Source organism: Topomyia yanbarensis, chromosome 3 (genome assembly GCF_030247195.1).
Source record: "Topomyia yanbarensis strain Yona2022 chromosome 3, ASM3024719v1, whole genome shotgun sequence".
Taxonomy (NCBI): domain Eukaryota; kingdom Metazoa; phylum Arthropoda; class Insecta; order Diptera; family Culicidae; genus Topomyia; species Topomyia yanbarensis.
The window spans coordinates 398,287,094-398,306,500 of record NC_080672.1 but is presented as its reverse complement, the minus strand read 5'-3'; the positions used below and the strand labels follow the sequence as shown (position 1 = coordinate 398,306,500).

General features: G+C 39.3%; 2 protein-coding genes across 5 annotated transcripts in view; one reads left to right on the top strand and one right to left on the bottom strand.

Annotated features, from left to right (window-relative positions):
• LOC131693139 (zinc finger Y-chromosomal protein-like) overlaps positions 1-9,552 on the top strand; it is a 48,832-nt gene extending 39,280 nt beyond the window's left edge. For both annotated transcript variants that reach the window (XM_058980721.1, XM_058980718.1), the window contains one exon: positions 9,402-9,552. The gene's annotated coding sequence lies outside the window, so the exon portion shown is untranslated. The remainder of the gene's footprint in view (positions 1-9,401) is intronic.
• Positions 1-19,407, bottom strand: part of LOC131693138 (uncharacterized) — a 128,149-nt gene that overhangs the window by 23,772 nt on the left and 84,970 nt on the right. The window contains exon 1 of one of the 3 annotated variants that reach the window (XM_058980717.1): positions 139-266. The exons of the other annotated variants lie outside the window; for them this stretch is intronic. Within the exon in view, the coding sequence (XP_058836700.1) occupies positions 139-184 (46 nt within the window). The 5' untranslated portion in view covers positions 185-266. Of the gene's footprint in view, positions 1-138; positions 267-19,407 lie in introns of those variants that run through there. 3 annotated transcript variants of the gene reach the window in all.

The window sequence follows — 19,407 nt, the reverse complement described above, 5'->3', positions numbered from 1 at the left end:
AAGAAAACATATGAAATAAACCTGTTCCGATACCTAAGCTAGATTTAATCTCGCAAAGTGCGACTGCGTTCGCCCACAGAGGCAGCTTTTTGGTTTGTGTGCGCGCAACGATCAATCAATTCGAAGCCCCCCATTCACCTATTGTTGTAGCCAGTATTATTGGCTCGGTGACGAAAACAAACATTGCTCGGTGGCGGCGTATATTGAACCGTTGAGCCCGTGCAGGAGTAGGTAGCTGCAGCAGCAGCAGCAGGGAGCCAAAAGGCAGTGCGCGCGACTGAGTTTCGCGTTTACCCCGTCAGTGGTGGTCGTGAACGTTGCAGCTATGCAGTATGTAGTGGGGAAGGGGGGAAAATGACGAGCCGAGGGAGAGTACACAAAACTTGGCTGCTCCCACGGCTGAGAAGTGTTGCCAGATAAATGGGTTATTGGTGTGCTCGACAGACAAATGTTAATTGTGATAGCAGGCGCATAATGAGGCATCAAGATGATATGATTTTCCGTCAAAATATAACTGATAAGGATTTGCAGCACGTAAGGCTGAAAAATGTATGTGACGAAGTGTTCTCCACAGGATATGAAATTCTTCCATGCATTTCAATTATGCAAGTCACATCACATAAGCGCGACTGAAAATAAAAATCGGAATGACAGATGTCGCAAAACCCACTTCAATTAAATTGGATTGTAACAGTTGGTTATAAACTTCAAGCGTAAAATTCGGAAAATGGTTCTACGATATAAGAATAGCTTGAAAAATTACTCCCGAAGATATTCGGCAAGAGCGAACTTCCAGGATAAAAAAATCGCAAAAAAATAGAATTAATATCAATACTCCACTGATCAGTCCACCTTCTGACCTTGAACAAAGCAGAAGCAATAAAGCGCTACGCCATGGGCAGCAAGGCTTTGTTCTATATTCAGTGCACAAACAGTATTGTATCGTTACTCCCGTGTTTAATAAAACTTGTGTTAGACCCACAGCTCAAGAAATGGAACAACTAGTTAAAGTTAAAATGTAGCCCAACCTCGGGGAAGTTATGTACATTCAGCTACATCTGCGTTTTGGTTACGTTTAGAAGTTTACCACCGGCAGAAAATTTCATTCCAAAAAGCAACATGCAACATGAGGTCGAATTTAATAACATCAGAATCAAGATACCCGTGTATATGGAAAACGACATGGTGGACGATCGTATACATGATCTGGCACCGCGCACTAAGTAAGATTACATCAAACGAATTATGTCGCAATACGAAGAAGTGAAATCTATTACGAATGACACTTGGAGAATTTTTTTCACCGGTATTCCCAACGGCGTTCGTATTGTGAGGATGAGGGTGACTAAACCAATACCTTGTTAAGTGACTATCGAATGCAAATCACCCAAGGATGTTGTAGCCGATAAGCAAACAACGCTGATCACGTATCCCGAGCAGATCCCTACATAACAATTCTGTAAACACACTGCGTCAACAAGATCTGGCAGACCGGCTGCTTTTTGTTTGGTTTTTTAACCGATTCTTACATCAAGGAGTCTGACTCCAATTTGTACGCTTGAAGCTTATTTCCGACTTTACAATCTAATATATTTAATGCAGGTTTTATGCAGTTCTGTGTCTTCGACTATTATTTTCGGTTGCTCAGATTACAACATGATATTACTGAAATGATGGGTTCACGGGAAATCTTGCTCGATTGTAGTTAAGAGCTATGTCGGAAGTGAAATTTGGAAGTTCAGAATTGCTTTATCACTGACACGGTTCATATAACGGGAAACGCGAACACTGAGGTCTATTATACAGATTTTGAAATCAATTTTTATGTTTTCATTTTGGAGATTTTTAGCTTTCAGCCAGCCCCAGTTCAACTTCGACTACAAACAAAGTGGCTGCGACAATTTGAGCTAGAGCTGATATTGACATTACCCAGTCAAACGCATCCGGAGTTCTGACTGATTTCTGGCGAAACAACCGATTCCGAGTCAGAATTTGTGGTTTGTTTTCCCGCATCTCAATGTCAGTATTTGGCCATCCCGCATGGAAAATGATTATATCAATTGTTTATTTTATTATTTAGTTATGCTCTAACCTCGAGGGTCATTCGCCTTTCTTTTGAAAAAATGTACATTTCCAACAAACAATTTAATTTACAATTCATGAGATAAAAAAGTAATAATCGAATATCATTGCCGTCGCCTGTTGTAGGTGCACTGCTTTTCGCTCCTTGTGTTAATTTTCTTTCTCGGTGGTGAGTAATGGTTAGCTTTACCCTCTGCTACTTGCTGATCGATCTGTCTGCCTTCCCTCTCGCTCGTGTTTGCGTCCATGTCGCCATCGCTAGAGCAGCTTTGATTTTCGCTGTTAGTTGTTGGTGCTTTTTGTGTTTTCGAGTAACTCTGATACAGCCGCTTTATTTTTGTTTATTACTTCCCTAGGGATGTTAACTATTGGTTTGAGATACCGTGGAATATTGTTTGTCTGGTATTTGTTTTATGGCAGGTTCGCTGTGGCACATCAGGTTGTTTGTTAGTGTTGGTTTTAGTAGATGAATTTTCTTTAGTTGTTTCGGTGCTTGGCTTACCACAGTGTGCCGCCTGGTTACAGAACTGGCACGTGAGCGTATGCCCAGTAGACCGGCAACAATTTTAACTTTTTTTCGAAACACTGATATTTCAAATGGGAATTAGATGCACAAACCATATGCAAAATATGAGCTTTTTCCGATATCTCTAGTACAAACAAGAGATTTCAAGTTTCTATAGTAATGTATATGGAAACTCGGAAATAAAAACTTAAATTCCAATAAAAAATTCCACAGCAACTCTGCATACTTCAAAACTTATGGTTACGTAGCCTATTTTATAACGAACAGTTTTGTTGAAGGTTCCATATTGATTGGAGGTTCCCCGATAAAGTTAATTAACTTTGAAGACGAACCGATTTTTTTTTTTGAAATTTGCTATTCTAAGCATGTGCGAGAAAGAGAGGCAACAGGTAATTATATTTTAGAATATATTTTTACTGCAAAATCGGATCAATTTGCAGTCTTCGGTAATATTGATCCTTGTACCTTAAGCTATATATCAGCAGATTTTGGGATGCACAAGATGATGCTGTCATTTTTTACTGAATTTATTATTTATATTGCCTATTTTTCATATATGATCATATACAAACTTGAAAATTTTTCTGAATGAACTAGTTTTCGGAAAAAGCTCATATTTTACAAATGGTCTGTTAAGCCATTTTATAACGAACAGTTTTGTTGAAGGTTCCATATTGATTGGAGGTTCCCCGATAAAGTTAATTAACTTTGAAGACGAACCGATTTTTTTTTTGAAATTTGCTATTCTAAGCATGTGCGAGAAAGAGAGGCAACAGGTAATTATATTTTAGAATATATTTTTACTGCAAAATCGGATCAATTTGCAGTCTTCGGTAATATTGATCCTTGTACCTTAAGCTATATATCAGCAGATTTTGGGATGCACAAGATGATGCTGTCATTTTTTACTGAATTTATTATTTATATTGCCTATTTTTCATATATGATCATATACAAACTTGAAAATTTTTCTGAGTGAACTAGTTTTCGGAAAAAGCTCATATTTTACAAATGGTCTGTTAAGCCAATTACCGTTTGATTTAAGAGCGTTCCGAGAAAAAGTCAAAATTGTTGCCGGCTGCATTACCCAGTATATGTGCATAGCGTTATTTGGATGTACAGTAAGATTCCGTTTTTGGCATGCTCCATTTTTGGCAACAAAAAAGTTCGGTTTTTGGCACCAAATGGGTTCCGTTTTTGGCAACATTATTTCTGTGCATAGTAAATCTTTTGAAAAATGCTCAATAATCATTTGGTTGTAATAATGGATATCGCTGTTGACTTTATTTCCAAACATAGGAGTCATATTTAATATATTTTATGGGGGCGGGCATAGCGAATAAAGTTAAAGTTGTTGATTTTTTCTATTTTTTCATTCCATTTCACATATTAGTATATAATTAATGTTCTTGTAACATTTATGTTGTTACAAATTGAAAATCAAAGCTTTTAAGGTAAGGTTCCATTTTTGGCACGGTTCCAGTTTTGGCAACTGAAAAAAAATATTGTTGCCAAAAACGAAATCCTACTGTAGTTAACATCTTGGGATGATCTGCCCTCGAATTTAAGTAAGAAGGTATAGGTTGGTTCAGTCGCATTTGGACCACCCGAACCCAGTTGAGAATGTTTGGAAAGTTTCTTAAGCTATCATTTGTGACAGATTTCATTTCTCCATACCTCGACATGAATGTTTTAATATAAACCGTACTAGTGCACGGTGCCAAACCGTGGAGGCGAATTTCCGTAAGATCATTGTCCGTATACAAGGGGACGTTTTCGTATTCGACGCCGTATGGCGTGTTGTTCTTCGCTAAGAAGTTTTCTGCCTCGGCTAAGGAGTTTAACGTCAATAGTACTACATGCCTCGTATGATGTAGCTGTATGTGTGACTTTTCTGTAAGCACAAGTTCTATTTTCATTTTGATCAACTGTTCCACCTCGCGCATTGTAGGTCTATGACGGGTTTGCGTAAACTTAATCGCGATTGTGTTCTCTCGCAACGAGCGAAATTTATTTTATGATTCACACATTTCACTCGCAGTAAGGGCAACGAGACTGTGTCTATGAGTGACACGTACACGCTAGTGTTTCTTGTTTGTATGTTGTGCGCAAGCGGCAAAAAGCGCATGCCTTCTGATCTGTAAGAGATAAGGAAGCAGACTGTTCAAATGATTTTGTTAAGCAATCTTGTTATTGTTTTGGTACAGAATCTGGTACACACTTTTCTATAGAAAAACACAAATAGAAAAGAGTTTTTAACTCCTAGTACAGATTTAATTGTGGTAACACTGCTTGTAACCCGTCACAGTAACAATTTAGCGCTGGGTGGAAAAATACCAATTATTGATTATTCTCTCCGTAGAGTGTATTTACTTACGCCACATAATGCTCACCGCTGTTCTGCGCTATTCACAATAAGTTGTAGGTACATTTTCGTTCATATTGGCGTTTGCGAACGGTTTTGTCGGTATAGATAGGTGCAGAATATTTTTTTGCTCCTCTGGCTATTAATAATATATGGCTTAGGTTCCAAAGTGTCGGGACACAACGAATAACATGTTCGGTACAATGTGCGACGGCAAATCCCATCGAAAGTACGGGTCCCAGGTTCGGTTACAAATGTGGTGCAGGATCGTTGCTGTAGAACGTTAATCTTGAAAAAGCTATTAACGTTCCCGGCTAATTGTCAAAGATCCGAAGCATCGTCCGTTCTCGCTGTGGAGGATCAATCAAACAAGCCAATCTTCCCTCCACAAAAGAACGAAGAAATGGTGGACAAAGGTTTCCCCGGGAAGTTCACTGCGGTGACTTCCGGGTCGTTTACGACGAATAGACGATTCACCTTCCCACAATCGTCAACAGCAGCAAATCGATTTTATTGGCAGAGTGCAGCACAGAGGAGAGCAATGGAAAATAAACACGGTAAGTACTAAATTATTTGTGTGTATCGCTTTTGTTGTTTCTGTGCGAAAATCGGAAAGTCTTGATAGAAGCACCTAGGCCGCCCTGTCAAAAAGGGCTCGCCGGGTAGGTAAATAGAATCCAAGTAGTGGGTTAACCGCTACTTACAATCTGTATAATGATAAGAAAGTATGAAATGAATTTAATAAACGAAATAATATAATTGATACCTAATGTTAATAAGAAATTCCGGTATTAAATTATATTAAAAATGGCAGTAAAACAATTTTTTGGATGGCCTAGCTCACACCAATACACTTTTTTGTAGTATGGAAGGATTATGAGCAGATATCTTTCGATAATGTGTTGATCAATTTCGAGAGACCCTTTCAATCTAAGTCATTTCTCTCTATATTCTAGTTCTATCTCATTGCATTGGCTCTCTGTTTTACAAATATTATACAAAGACTTTTGAACTCTCTCAAATTGCTGGTTTGTTTTGTAGCTTCTATATGAGTTCTGCGTGCACGATTCCTTACAGTTCAACAATCTGAGGTCACCAGCTTGTCTGGTTCCGTTTCGGTGAATATCTGAGGATTTGCATTCGCTTCGTTTGTGATTTGGATGCAAGGAACAGTATTGAACCGCAGTGGTTGAAGTGGGGAGCGGTGATTGCTTTGTAGACTGTCACTTTAGCGTCCATCGGCAGGTATCGACTCACTCTGCATAGGACTCCGAATTTCTCGGCAGCCTTCCATATTGAATAGTTGCTGTGCTCGCTGAAGTTCAACTTTGTATCAAGTATCATTCCAAGGTACTTCATGAACCCGCTCAACAACTGTACCATCTATTTGGATGAATCCGTTACAACTAACCCGAGACCGTGTTGTTACTAACATAGACTTTGTCTTGGTTATGTTCAGCTTCAATTTCTTCTACTTTCGCCAATCTGAGAAACTCTGGAGCTCTTCGTACTTTACACTCGTTGTATTATCGCACGATACTTGAGCGTTTTTATGTTAACGGGTTTAATCGCGGGTGTTGCGAGTATGTAACTTCGCAGATATAAATTCGTTTATATATTCATCGAACCGCTTGCATATTCGGGTGGGCTTTTGAATGTTCACACAAACAGCGATTTTGAGTGTTCTGTTCCGATCTGGAAAGGAGTGAGTTCCTCCATATCACTAAAGTATCCGGTCATTGCACCCTGATACTTCTAGTGTATATAAGCTTGTTTTTTTAACCGATTACTGACGACATGGACCAAAGGTAAGGGGTTCCGGACGGGACCAATTCATTGTCGCGCAGGAGGTGGCATCGGTATAATCGTACTGAAATTTATAAACTCGATAACATGCTAACATATCGACTTGATGACGGAAGCGATTTTATGCATTCGACATTACGGTTTGTGCGGATAATCGCGGTTACATATTTGCATGCTTGACCAGATTTGTATCATCGCACAGGAAACAAGCGTTTCTATGTTAACATGTTTGATTCTGTGGGCGTCTTTACATCGCCTATGCCAGCATCTGTATAACTTTGCGCGTTTGAATTCGTTTACCGTTTGCGTGAGCTTTTGAATGTTCGCATGGACCGTCATTCTGATGTTTAATTTTGAGTGTACGGTTAAGATAAAGGCAGAAACTGAGCTCCTCCAACTTACTGGAGTGTACAATTATGGCATCCTGAGATTTGTTGTCTAGTGTATATCCTTATTTTAGTATGCGAGCTCCCGGACGAATACGATTCATGAACACGCGAAAGCGGACGTTTGCATGTTGGCGCTTGAGATCACGTTTCGAAATTCGGAAGTGTTAACACGTTGACTTAATCGCCGGGAAGTTTTAATAGTTGTGAAATGGTGGATGTAGGTAAGCTTGAATGATCGTGTTTGCGACCGGGTTTGTATTACCGCGAAAAACTCGAGCGTTTGTATGTTATTGTATGCGTGATTATTATTTTTATAGAAAAAATAAACATACTTTTTAATTTTTTGCGTATTTTAGAACATATATTTACTCAATGAAAAAGTTTTTTGAATGTCAAAATAAAAATGACGTGCTATATAAACATTCTCACGCAGTAGCTCGCCGCGGACAACTCATACTACGTGCAGGATTTTGTCCGTAATTTTTACGTGAAACTTATTCGTAAGGCTTTTTTTCATAAGATAGACTTAGTGGTAGTTGAAAATTGAAATTTAAAATATTTTAGTCTTTTTTCATAAAGTACTCGATTTTTCGGCTGCGTTTAGTAGTAAGAGAGTTAATAACATTGTACCATGGTCTAGAATGCAAATTTAGCAGAAATTTTGAAATTTTACTTAAACTAAACAACTTAGCCTCATTAAGTCTTTGGAGAAGTTTGCGTAGTTTGTGATCACCTTCTTTTGCTAGAACAACAGTTAGGGTGGTTCTAATTTTACCAAAATCAAAAAATTAGCTTTTAAAACACTCTAGCAGTAGCCAAACGCCCTTCAGTGAAGTTATAGAACGACAAATTTTGGAAAAGTTTGCTGAAGACATGTAAGCTCTATCTGTCATACTTTTTATTTTACAACAAATTTAAAATCGAAGGTTAGTGTTTCTTAGGACAACTGTTTTATTCCAATAACCTTTGCTGTATTGATTTAAAACCGAAGTAGTCTTCGGACAACTTGAAGATTTTTTTAAGGCGAATAGGTTGTTTCATGGCACCACATATCTAACTATTTTCGTTGAACAGTTATGAGCACTTTTTCGCCAAAAATGTTTTATTTTTAAGTAACAATATCATTCATTCGGGCAAAAAAAAGATAATTCATTTTAACCTATAAATAAGGCCATGATTTGATTTTTTATTTTTCAAAAAATGGCGAAAACGATATTTTTTTAAATTTCATAAAATTGATCTAAAAATGTATTTTTGAAATATTAAATGCTTATATATTTAGAATAATAGAAGCTAGAATTTTGATGTGTTAGAAGAAAATGTTCGTCTTAAAAAAAACTCTGAAAAACATCTGAAGAAAAGGTTATATTATAAAATTTGGTTTTTCATGAATTGACCCTTTGTAATAAGTTAAAATTACTTTCACGGTGGACAAAAAAATATACCTTCGTTTTCATGATAAAATATTGCACTTTAGAATACTTTTCTATTATTTTAAATAGTGGGTAGGGTGGTTCTATTTTTTTTAAATTAGAAAATTAGCTTTTTAATGGTTCGAGATACAGTTTCGCTGTCTTCCAGAAAATTGAAGATAATAAAATTTTAAAAAACTTTTCGGATGTTTCTTAAAAAATGGGTTTCTTTGTACACGAAGGTTTTCTTTACACGGTTTTCGGAATTAGCACGGTTTTTTTACACGGATTTCGCAATTAACGCGGTTTTTTTACACGGTTTTTTTTACACGGCACGTATCCCCCGTGTAAAAAAAACCTTAGTGTACAACATTTACAGGTTTGATTTTTCATTATGATCACTTTAGAAATACTTACGTAGTTGCTCTACAACTTAATCGAAGACAGTAAAGCTCTATCTTGAACCGTGAAAAGTTCAATTTTAAATATTGCTGAAATTAGAACCACCCTAGGATCTGAATTTTGAAAAACATAATTTTCATAAAATGGGCTTCAAAGTTTTTATAAGCAAAAAACACACTTACACTTACAGGCATGAGATGTTATTCAGCTATACTCTGAAACTTTGCAAGAATATTTTCTGATAATTCTAACGACTGAAGCAAAAAAAATGAATTTTTGAAGCTGACTTATGAGAAGACCCCTTGATGGTAAACACCCTATATATGGCCAATTGAAATTTTCATCCCAGTAAAATAAGAAATGCAGTCACGTCCGCACGTCCTACAAACTCATTCACATATTTATTCTCTTCATTACAGATCCTCAAACTTTGCTGCCACTTAGTCTGGCATCACTGGTCGACATCGAAAAACAGCCTACTTGAGCCGAGCAGAAGCGCACCCAACGCCGACGACGCAAGGAAAATTATGAAATAATCACACTGAAGTAATAACTACATTCACGAGCGAACGACATGTGAATAGATTTTGACCTTGATTTTCAATTTCTCGAATTTGGCACGCCGCGGGTCCCGCGCCGTAGTTCACTGCGTAAACTGTAGTTGCGTAGAATTTATCCGCTCGGGTACTGGACGTACAGCTCGCTGGAAACCAGTTTACAATCGGCTAGATTAGAGAATTTACAAGCCACATTAGCCTAAACAGCTGGTAACGTCCCGTGCACACTTACGTAACACTGTCAACAACACACAGCAGTCGAGAGCGTCCAACGCAGCCGATCAACACATCACCGCGTCAATACAAACAGTAGGAACAGATCCAAAGAAAACAACACTCGCGATCACTGGAGTCTGAGGAGTATCGGAGCACCGAGAACTACGTCAGCATGGGAGCAGTAGTCCGTCAGTCAGTCCGTAAGTACTCATTGAAGAGCACACAGAGAGAAAGAATGAGGCAAAAAAAAAAACTACGACAATAATTGCTGCGTGTTTACATGCTAATAAACTGCGAAGCTCCCCTAATCACAGTCTCGAGCACTAATCGCGCTACAAGCGACCAAAGTGCGATTCAAATTCCACTCCGTTTGCGCACGCTGTGAATTTAGCGAAAAAAAAACTTTGTGCCAACCGCGCCGTCGAACAACGGTTAAGAAACTATTTCGAATACGCGCGCGATAGCTCTAACAGGCGATCAGACAGCAGCAGAGAGCAGGCGGCGGATACGAAACTAGAATGACGGCATCGCATGAGTTTGCACGACGACGACTCGATCGCTGATGGTTGGCATGGTACAGAGAGAGAGCGAAAATAAACGCGAAGCAAGCGCACATGTGTTCGAAGCGCAAATTTCATACAATTTTGCCTTCCTGCTGATTTCCATCGCGGGTTCACCCTCGAGTGAACTAAGTGCCAATGCGAAAAATATACACAAGTGAGGAAAAAAACACATCATCTTTTACTTTGGCCGGTTCGGCAGCGCGGAGGCAATAAAAAAAAACCAGCGACTGACCGATCACGTTACAGTTTAAATACACACAGCACAACCAAAGCGGGACCGTATTCTCTCTGCTATAAGCTGGTAGACAAGTTTTTTGTCCTGCTGTTTCTTGGTACCAACGCGAACATTCGTAGGAAATGACACTCGCAGTGGGCGAAATATGTCCCTCCTCGACACACCAGACACCCACCCACCCAAGACACAGCGATCTAGTTAGTAGTGCATTCCACCCTCGCCATCCGAATATCTCTCGCTCGCGTTCAGTACCAATCAGGGATGCCGAATACCCGAAATGAAAACGCCATCATGTCTCATTCTTGCTCTCCTCTGCCCGGCTGCCTGCCTGCCTGCCAGCCTGACCAACCGGATCAGCCGCACCCACGACCAATGTTTGCCATTCGCGAATCGAAAGCAAACTGTGCGCGCGCGGTGTAAATATCTCAAGTAGAATTCCTGAACCCCGGCAGCAGCAAGCCACGGTGGGTCTGGTGGAGTTGAATGTTGAACCGAAACTGATTTTTAACAGATAGATAGATAGAAGAAGATGGAAGATGGATTGATGTGCTTAGAAAAAGAAGCTCTGATTAAAAAAATAAACAACGCTTTTTCATATAGTTATCTTTACAGTCGAAGCTAATAATGGGTCTTAACTTGATAACAGGATTATGTCTGACTTTGCACATTTTTTTTACAAAGAAAAACACACACACTGAGAACGAATGTTTACCATTTTCTCCCGATACTGGGTATTAGGAATTTTAGATTTAGCGTAGATTATTGGCAGTGATGACTAGTTTTCTTCGCAAATCTGATCATCAGGTGATTCATAAGCAAAAGAATATGGAAAATCGTTTTCATTCAGCTAACAGTGCACAGTAGATCCACCCCATACAAAAGGAGGATAAAACCTCAAAAGCAGATGTAAATGACTGAAAATATCATCTGGCGTCGTCTGACTGTTGTTTACGAGGAGGTTGTTAATAGTTTCTTATCTTTTTCCGGACAAAACCAGCCTTAAGGAGGTATGGCATCCGGCGAGTTGCCATGAATTGATCCAATGTGTTCCTGATGCTATGTCGTAAGAGGCGACAAAAACAGGAGTCTCTAAGTCAAGTTGTAGAGCAGCTCAGATATCAATTTGAGAGGCTCTGAATTGATGGAATACTTAAGCAGTACAAACAGTTGTTAGATGTAACTCTCTGCTCTGACAGTATTGCGCATGTATTGGCAAACTGGTTCGTCTGAACGAATTCGACCCGTTGTAATTGATCATTTAATCATTTACTATTCATCTTTGATCATTCGATCATCTCCCTAGATATCGTTATCCAAAATCTACGAACTGGGACATCTTCATGGAAAAAAAACAAACGCACTCATAGTAGCACAATACAATATGCTTATTCGCTTTCAGTTAAGCGAGCTTCAAAAGGAACCCTTTGGTCCCGAAATTGCTCGACACAAAAAGTTATCTGGATGCACATCTGACGAAGATTAAGTACTCTTTTTGACATACACTTTACAGGCTGCACGAAGTCATCACCGACGAGTGCCACCGAGATCTTTTCAGGGAGTTCTAATTCTAGGACTCGAATCGATCAAAGGGAATCTTTATTATATAGTTTTGCTCCGTTTAAGTCTACATGAAATATGGATAAATCTTTGCTCTGAGTTGGCGGAGCTTGCAAAACTTTTCTACCGGATGGGAGTCCGAAAATGTCAAAAAGTTTGTATCATTTTTCAAGTACAATTCCGGTACTCCATTCAGTGTACTGATTGGACATTGCAGACTCAATTATCACATCGCTGCTATTCAGCGTGCTGAATGTTATTCGTGTGATCTTTGTGAATCCGATTACAGAACTTCATTTGATATGTAACTGCCCTGCCCTGCCATAGTACAACATGCAGGATAAAAAACTCAAGGATATGTTATTGTTTCTAGTCCAGTGCACAATGGTTCACAATGTAATTTTTTTTTGCTTTTTGCTAAAAGTAAATCACTTAGCCTTACAATATGTTCAGAAAAGTTGTTGTACTTTGCAAGGCCCTTCTTTTCGTTTAAACACAAGCTTCAGAATTCTAACAATATTTAAAATTGATCTTTTCAACGATTCGAGATAGAGCTTAAATGTCCTCGATGAAGTTATAGAACAACACATTTTAGACAAAATTGTACGAGAAATCGAAATATAAGCTTTAGGGTGTTCCTTAAAAACGGTTTTATTTCTATGACTTGTAATTTTTATTTTACTCTAAAGTACCCTTTGGATATCTTGAAGATTATTTTAGGGCGCATAATTTGTTTTAACACACCAACCACTAAACTTTTTTCGTTTCAAGGTTATGAGAACATTTATATCAAAATTTAACTTTTTTAAATGGCATTATCTTCGATTAGGGCACTTACACTAAATACATTGTCATATAAAATACCATGCATTGTAACATAGATCACTAAAAATGGCAAATGCGATATTTTTTATGTCATTCAATATTTGCATTGCGTTGCGTAAGCACGGTATACTTCGTAGATTGCAGACTGATGACTCTCATTTTCAGCCAGACTACTTGAGGAGCATTGTTTGGGAATAACAATTGATCCAGTCCAAGCGAGAGTTTCGCCTGAGAGCCACCATTGCGGGCCACGACCATCTTTACCGTAACTTGGGATGAGAAAGGAAGTGTTGATGTGGTACTTACTTAACGGAAGGCCCCGACTCAGTGACACTCCCATAAGTACCACGAATTGGGTAGTGGGTGGGTTGTTAGTCAGGATTCGCTTCAAGCAAGCGATGCGACTGAGAATATATTTTCGTGCATGTTTGAATAGTTTATTGACTGTAGGATACGTAAATCTTCTAGGCGTTCAAACTCTGGCCAATCGTTTATCGAGATTGTTTCATCGAAAACAACTTGAACTTCGGACAGCCGGCTGTCGGGAGTGTTGTCGACAATGTAAAATGGACCGAAACAATGAGTTTAAAAGTGGTTTTGTGGAACATTCATAAATTATGTCACGCAAAGATTACCCAATACTAACTAACTCTCTGTCATATTACCACGTTATTTTCCCCTTGGTCTAAAAAGAATCAAATTCTTTTAGTTTTTCCTTCATTTTGTAGTAGCACTTTTATGCCGCTACTCGCAAAAGTGTTCATGTTCTATGGAATTTCCTATATACATGGCATAAACGTGTCGAAAACGGCCGATTGCGTCAAAGCACATGGCGTGCTCCCCTCCCATTTATGTCCATTTCCAAATAGTACGTACTTATTCTTAGCTCAGTATAATTCACTGATGAGTTAATGGACTAAAAGTAAAGCATTAAATATGACCATAAAACATTTGTTCCTCGTGCTGAAATGATTGCCGCAAATTTGTAATCGGATTTGAATTGATCTTGCGAATTGTCAATTCTCTACCCTCATACATAATTCAAGTCATTCACTCAGACAAGACCATGCGTATTTCCCACACGCAGTAAAGACCCAGTGGACTAGTTGCCTAGTTGGCCAAATAAACACTAAACAAACAAATAAATTAGTTTGCTCAGTCTAAAGAAATGTCAGCTCGATTGGCATCAACCGGCGGATACGTGTTCCCTTACAATGCCATCAAATGAAAGTACATTTAAAATTACATACGACAAAATATGTGCAATTCAGAATATACCAAAATAAAGATTGCTTAATTATTTGCATTCAAAAAAGATCGGAAAAAATTATTTGCATAACGAAGGTGGTTCATTTTCAAAGATAGCACTGCTGATGAATCACTGTATAAAAATTGGTGACAAGGGACGCGGACGAAAATAGCTGACCACCGCCTATTTTTTATATCAATCAATATTTACTCAAAAACTAGTTCGTTTTAGTAAAAAGTACGTATAACTTTCTAAGGAAAGAAACAAGAGTTTCGGTATATTAAGTTAAATTGTTCTCCGTCAAAATATCTGAAGGTATTTGTAGTCTTCATAATGAAAAATCAAAACTGCGAAAATTACTTGAATGGAACAGTTTTTCTAAGAAACACTTTAACCTCGTTCTACAACTTCGCTGAATGTCGTTTGGCTCTAGCTAGAATGATTAAAAAGTTAATTTTTTGATCTTGGTAAAATTAGAACCACCCTAACTTTTATTTTTTCGAGAGTTGTCTTACTGGAGCGGTACAGCTAGATTCTCGGAAGGGCTCTCCGTCAGAATCACATACTACAATTGCAGACGAGACAAGCAATGTCGCCCACTAAAACACTGCTTAAGGTTCAGATATGTGCAGGCGCAGAGACTTCGCGATCGCGTGTATCATCGCGAAGAGCTCAATCATTTGTACGTTAACGTGTTCAATGTGCGTTTATAGGTCGTGTGTGCTATCGTGTATGTAACTTCGCGTGTATAAATTCGCCATCAAATATGTTGTCTAGTGGATATAAGCTTTATTTATTGATTGGTCCTACTGAATGTATGGACCTAAGTTGCTAGAACGGAGGGTAATGATTTCCGGACGTGACCGATTCATGATCACGCAAACACGGACGTTTGTAGGTTCGTGTTTGAGACCGCGTTTGAAATTTCGTAAGTGCTAAAACATTCACCTTATTACCGGGGTGTTATCAAAATTGCGCTGGCGTAGGTGTGCGTTGTTGATCGCGAAGGGCTTAAGCGTTCGTATGTTAACGTGTTTGTCGCGTGTGGTCGCGTGCATGTGACTTTGCGTGTACAAAACTCGATTTTGCGGACATTCATTCTGATATTTAGTTTCCGGTGTACAATTCATGTTCTGAGAGGGAGTGAGTTACCCCATATCACTAGAGTTCCCAATCATGTCGCCATGGAACGTGTTGTCCAGTGGATGTGAGCGAATTCTTTTTTTAATTAGTCCAATTGAAGGCACAGATCTAGACTTCTGGTATCGAAAATAGAGACTTCCGGAAGTGACCGATTCATGATCGCGCGAGCGCGGGAGATTGTAGGTTTTCGTTTGGGACCGCGTTTGAGTGTTTATAAGCGTTCAGACGTTCATATTATGACCGAGATGTTGTCATGTCTGCGAGAACACGGGTGTAGGTTGCTTGCATGATCGCGAAGGGCTCAAGCATTTATATGTTTGTTTGTCGCGTTTGTGACTTCACGTATATAAATTCGATGTTTATGTCGCCATGCCACGTGTTGTTAGGTGATTGTAGGCGTCATCTTTTTGTTTGGTACAGCTGAAGGCATTGGACCTATACTACCAGGTCGAAGGATGTAACCGATTCATGATCGAGCGAACACGGGCATTTTGAGGTTCATTGCTGAAACCGCGTTTGTGAATTTATAAGTGCCGAACCGTTCACTTAGTCACCGGGGTGTTATCCTGTTTGCGAGATTGTGGGCGTAGGTGTGCGTGGATAATCACGAAGGACTCGATCGTTTGTATGTTGACGTGTGCTAGCGTGTACATAACTTCGCGGGTATGCATTATTTTTTATAAGCGTGTGGGCATTGGCATGTTCGCGTGTTCTTGAATGATCGCCCGCGGACCGTGAATATACTTAATTTTTAGTGTATGGTACAGAGGCTATATGAGAGTGAGTTTTACTAGAGTTTGCGGTCATTTCGCCTTGGAACGTGTTGTCTAGTTTTTTTTTCTATTGGTCACTGACGGCATGACTTTGGGCTGGTAGGATCGAGAGTAGAGACTACCGGACGTGACCGATACATGATTGTGCGAGCGGTGGGTTGATGCTTGAGACCAAATTTATATGTGCTACAACGTTCACCTAATTACCAGGGTGTTTGAATGTTGGTGAGATCGTGGGTGTTCGCGTTTGTGACCAAGTTTGTGTTATCGCGAAAGCCACGAGTGTTTGTATGTTTGGACTGAGAGAGATTGTGAGTGTATATGGGAGAATATGCAATTTATTGTGTTAGTGTGTGTTAGCATGGATCTAATATAAAATATAGTAACGAAAGAAAAAATAACATACCGAATATAGAAAAAAGGAATGCAAATAAGTAGAAACGAACTTGATCGATATTATTTCTGGTTCACATGAGTAATGAAAAACCAAACTAGAAGTACATAAAACAGACTAATGAAGTAAAAGAAGAGAACATATGTAACATGCAATCACACTACTTGAAATCATCCAAATGCCAGCAAATGATACTTATTTACCATTAAGGACAATTGCATTCAGTTAGAAGTTTTTCATGTTATGCTGACCGGGGATGGATGATTCAATCGTACCTCAATTTATCCAATCCGATCTTCCCGGATGAATCGAATCGAATGTACGGATTGAACGGCGGTAAAAATGACCAACGCATCCAAAGAAGGATTATTCTATTCTATCATATACGCCAGTTCTGCATCCATTCCATGACCCATCTGCCACAAATATACAGACGAACACACATAACATAACAACACATAACAATTGTACACTAGTACTAAAAACTACAATTATTACAACACAACAACTAAATGGGTTTCTACCCCTACACCTCTATTATTTAGCCAGTGTACGATGACGAAGTCGACCGACACGCATTGCGAGCCATGTCCACAAACACTGCCATTAATCTGTTGAACAATGTTTGCAAACACAGCCGACAGAAAAAAGCAATCCACGGTGACCCGCCAGTCGGCCACGTCAGCGCACACAGGCTAATGGTTGAGCGTTAATCAAGGCTGGCGCAGAGTATGAAAAAACACAAAACCTAAAAAGACCCATAAGCCCTCTCAGTCACTTCGATGCACCACTATCGAGGACTGCTTAAGATTAGAAAAATTACAATTGCACAACCAAGGTGGCTCATTTTCAAAGGTAGCACCTCATACAAATAGGCGAAAGTTGACGCAAATAGCTGACCACCGCCGGCCTTTGTGACTTTCCCTTGGCAGTTCCAAAAAATTTACAATTCTCAATAAATTTCACTGTATGTCCAATACCTTTATGAGAATAATTCCATCTTGAAATTGGCTTTTGGTGCACGCTCCCTAAATGATTTAGAAATTTTATATGAAAGCGAAGTTGGGGACTTTAGAGTGACATCAAATTCTCTTCGTTGATTACGCCACCAATCTCGACTTTCCGAGCGGGTAACTAGACACAATAAACCATACCATTGTGTGCCTGCTTTGAACTGGATATCACGACTCGCGTTTGTCGAAGCGGACCTTTGTTATTTCGGTCACAGCCGAGAAGTTCCGTCGGATCGAAATTCTTAACAAAGATTTAGGAAACAAAATGTCTATTATAATATACTGCCTATGATCGCAAACCAGTCCCGTAAAGATAGGAAATCCCATCCCATATGCGATCAAACGAAAAATACACCCGAACGATACGAGGACTTCCTTGCGAATACAGATAAATAGTAGCCACAAAGCCTTGAAAGTACTTGAATTCTAATTTATTTATTCATTCTAAATAAATCAATTCTTCCTGAAATAAAACAAAGAAACAAGCTGGGACAAAATCAAATGCCTGATAAGTAACAACGGTTTTCAATTGCGAACCATAAACTGTAGTTACAAGAGCTGAATTTCAAGCAAGATTATCATAAGTTATAATATTGTGATAAAATATTCCTAACATGGGAACATTTTTTCCGTGTACTCAACTTCTGCAATGTTGGAACGGTTTCTAAACCATTCTTTTAGAAGAAACGTACTGATTGTTGTGTGGTTATGAGTTCAGAAAGAAAGAAAAACGTACAACTAAATTAAGAATTAAATACAGCTCTTCTTCAGAGTTTTCTTGTCTGGTGCACTGACGTACTGCACCTGTCAGTTTTCTGTGTCTCAAAGTGTTTTTAATTGTGTGAATTACTAATCTTACTTCCATTGAAATCGAAGGTAATTGCTCCCTGAAGTTGTCTCCTGTACGGTGTTGTGTTTGTTTTGCAAAATTGTCGCGAGAAATTGAGGATTTTGTGTAATAATTTTGCTCAATTTGCGACATTGTTTACATTGCCGTGACTAGTGTGTAATTCCCCACAAAAATTGTACGCGCTCATTTCGCCACCTGCACGCGAACAGCGGAAGTGTTCCCCACATTCCAATTTGGCGCATAGCGAGACGAGATCGAAAAGGCAAGACATAGGGCGGGTTGAAAGCAACCATGAGTATGAGTTGCAAGTCATGCAATTTTCCCGTTAACGGGATTGAGAGAATTGCATGCCGAGGCCTTTGCGGTTTTCCACCGCACTTGTATTCTTGGTATGCAGCGATCTGCACTAGACTTAATGTCTAGCTTCAATAAGAATCTGTACTGGCTGTGTGTCGATTATGTTTGCTGTTTCAACACATGGGTGCAGCAACCGATTCCGCTGCTCCTATCGTGGACACAAACAAGTTATGTGAGGCAGTAGACAATCTAAACGCAGTCGTATCAAATCTCTCGAGTCGCATTGAGACTCACTTTCCGGCTAATTCTGGCTCTTTAAATCAAAGGGGGCTGTTTGTGAAGCGACTTCCGGAGGACCTGCCCACTCCAAAACGAAGTCGTGAGAATAATGCAAAAATTCGCGCCACCGCAGCCGCTGTCTGTGGTACTAGAGCCATTCAGCGAGAAATCAGAACAGTTTCTGATGCACGGGATCAGTTCTGGGTCTATCTGAGTCGCCTCGACCCGAGCCATACAGTGGAGGAGATTGTTGCTATGACCCAAGAATGCCTCGGTATAAGCGACACACCCAAAACAATTTTGATCGTCAAAAAAGACACCGATCTCACGAAGCGCAATTTCGTCTTGTTCCGAGTTGAGCTTCCGAGTGAGCTAAAGGATACTGCACTCAAACCGTCCACTTGGCCCACTGGAGTACTCCTTCGTGAATTCAATTTCGACTAGCCAAAGCAGGATAGATTTCGTTAATAGGAT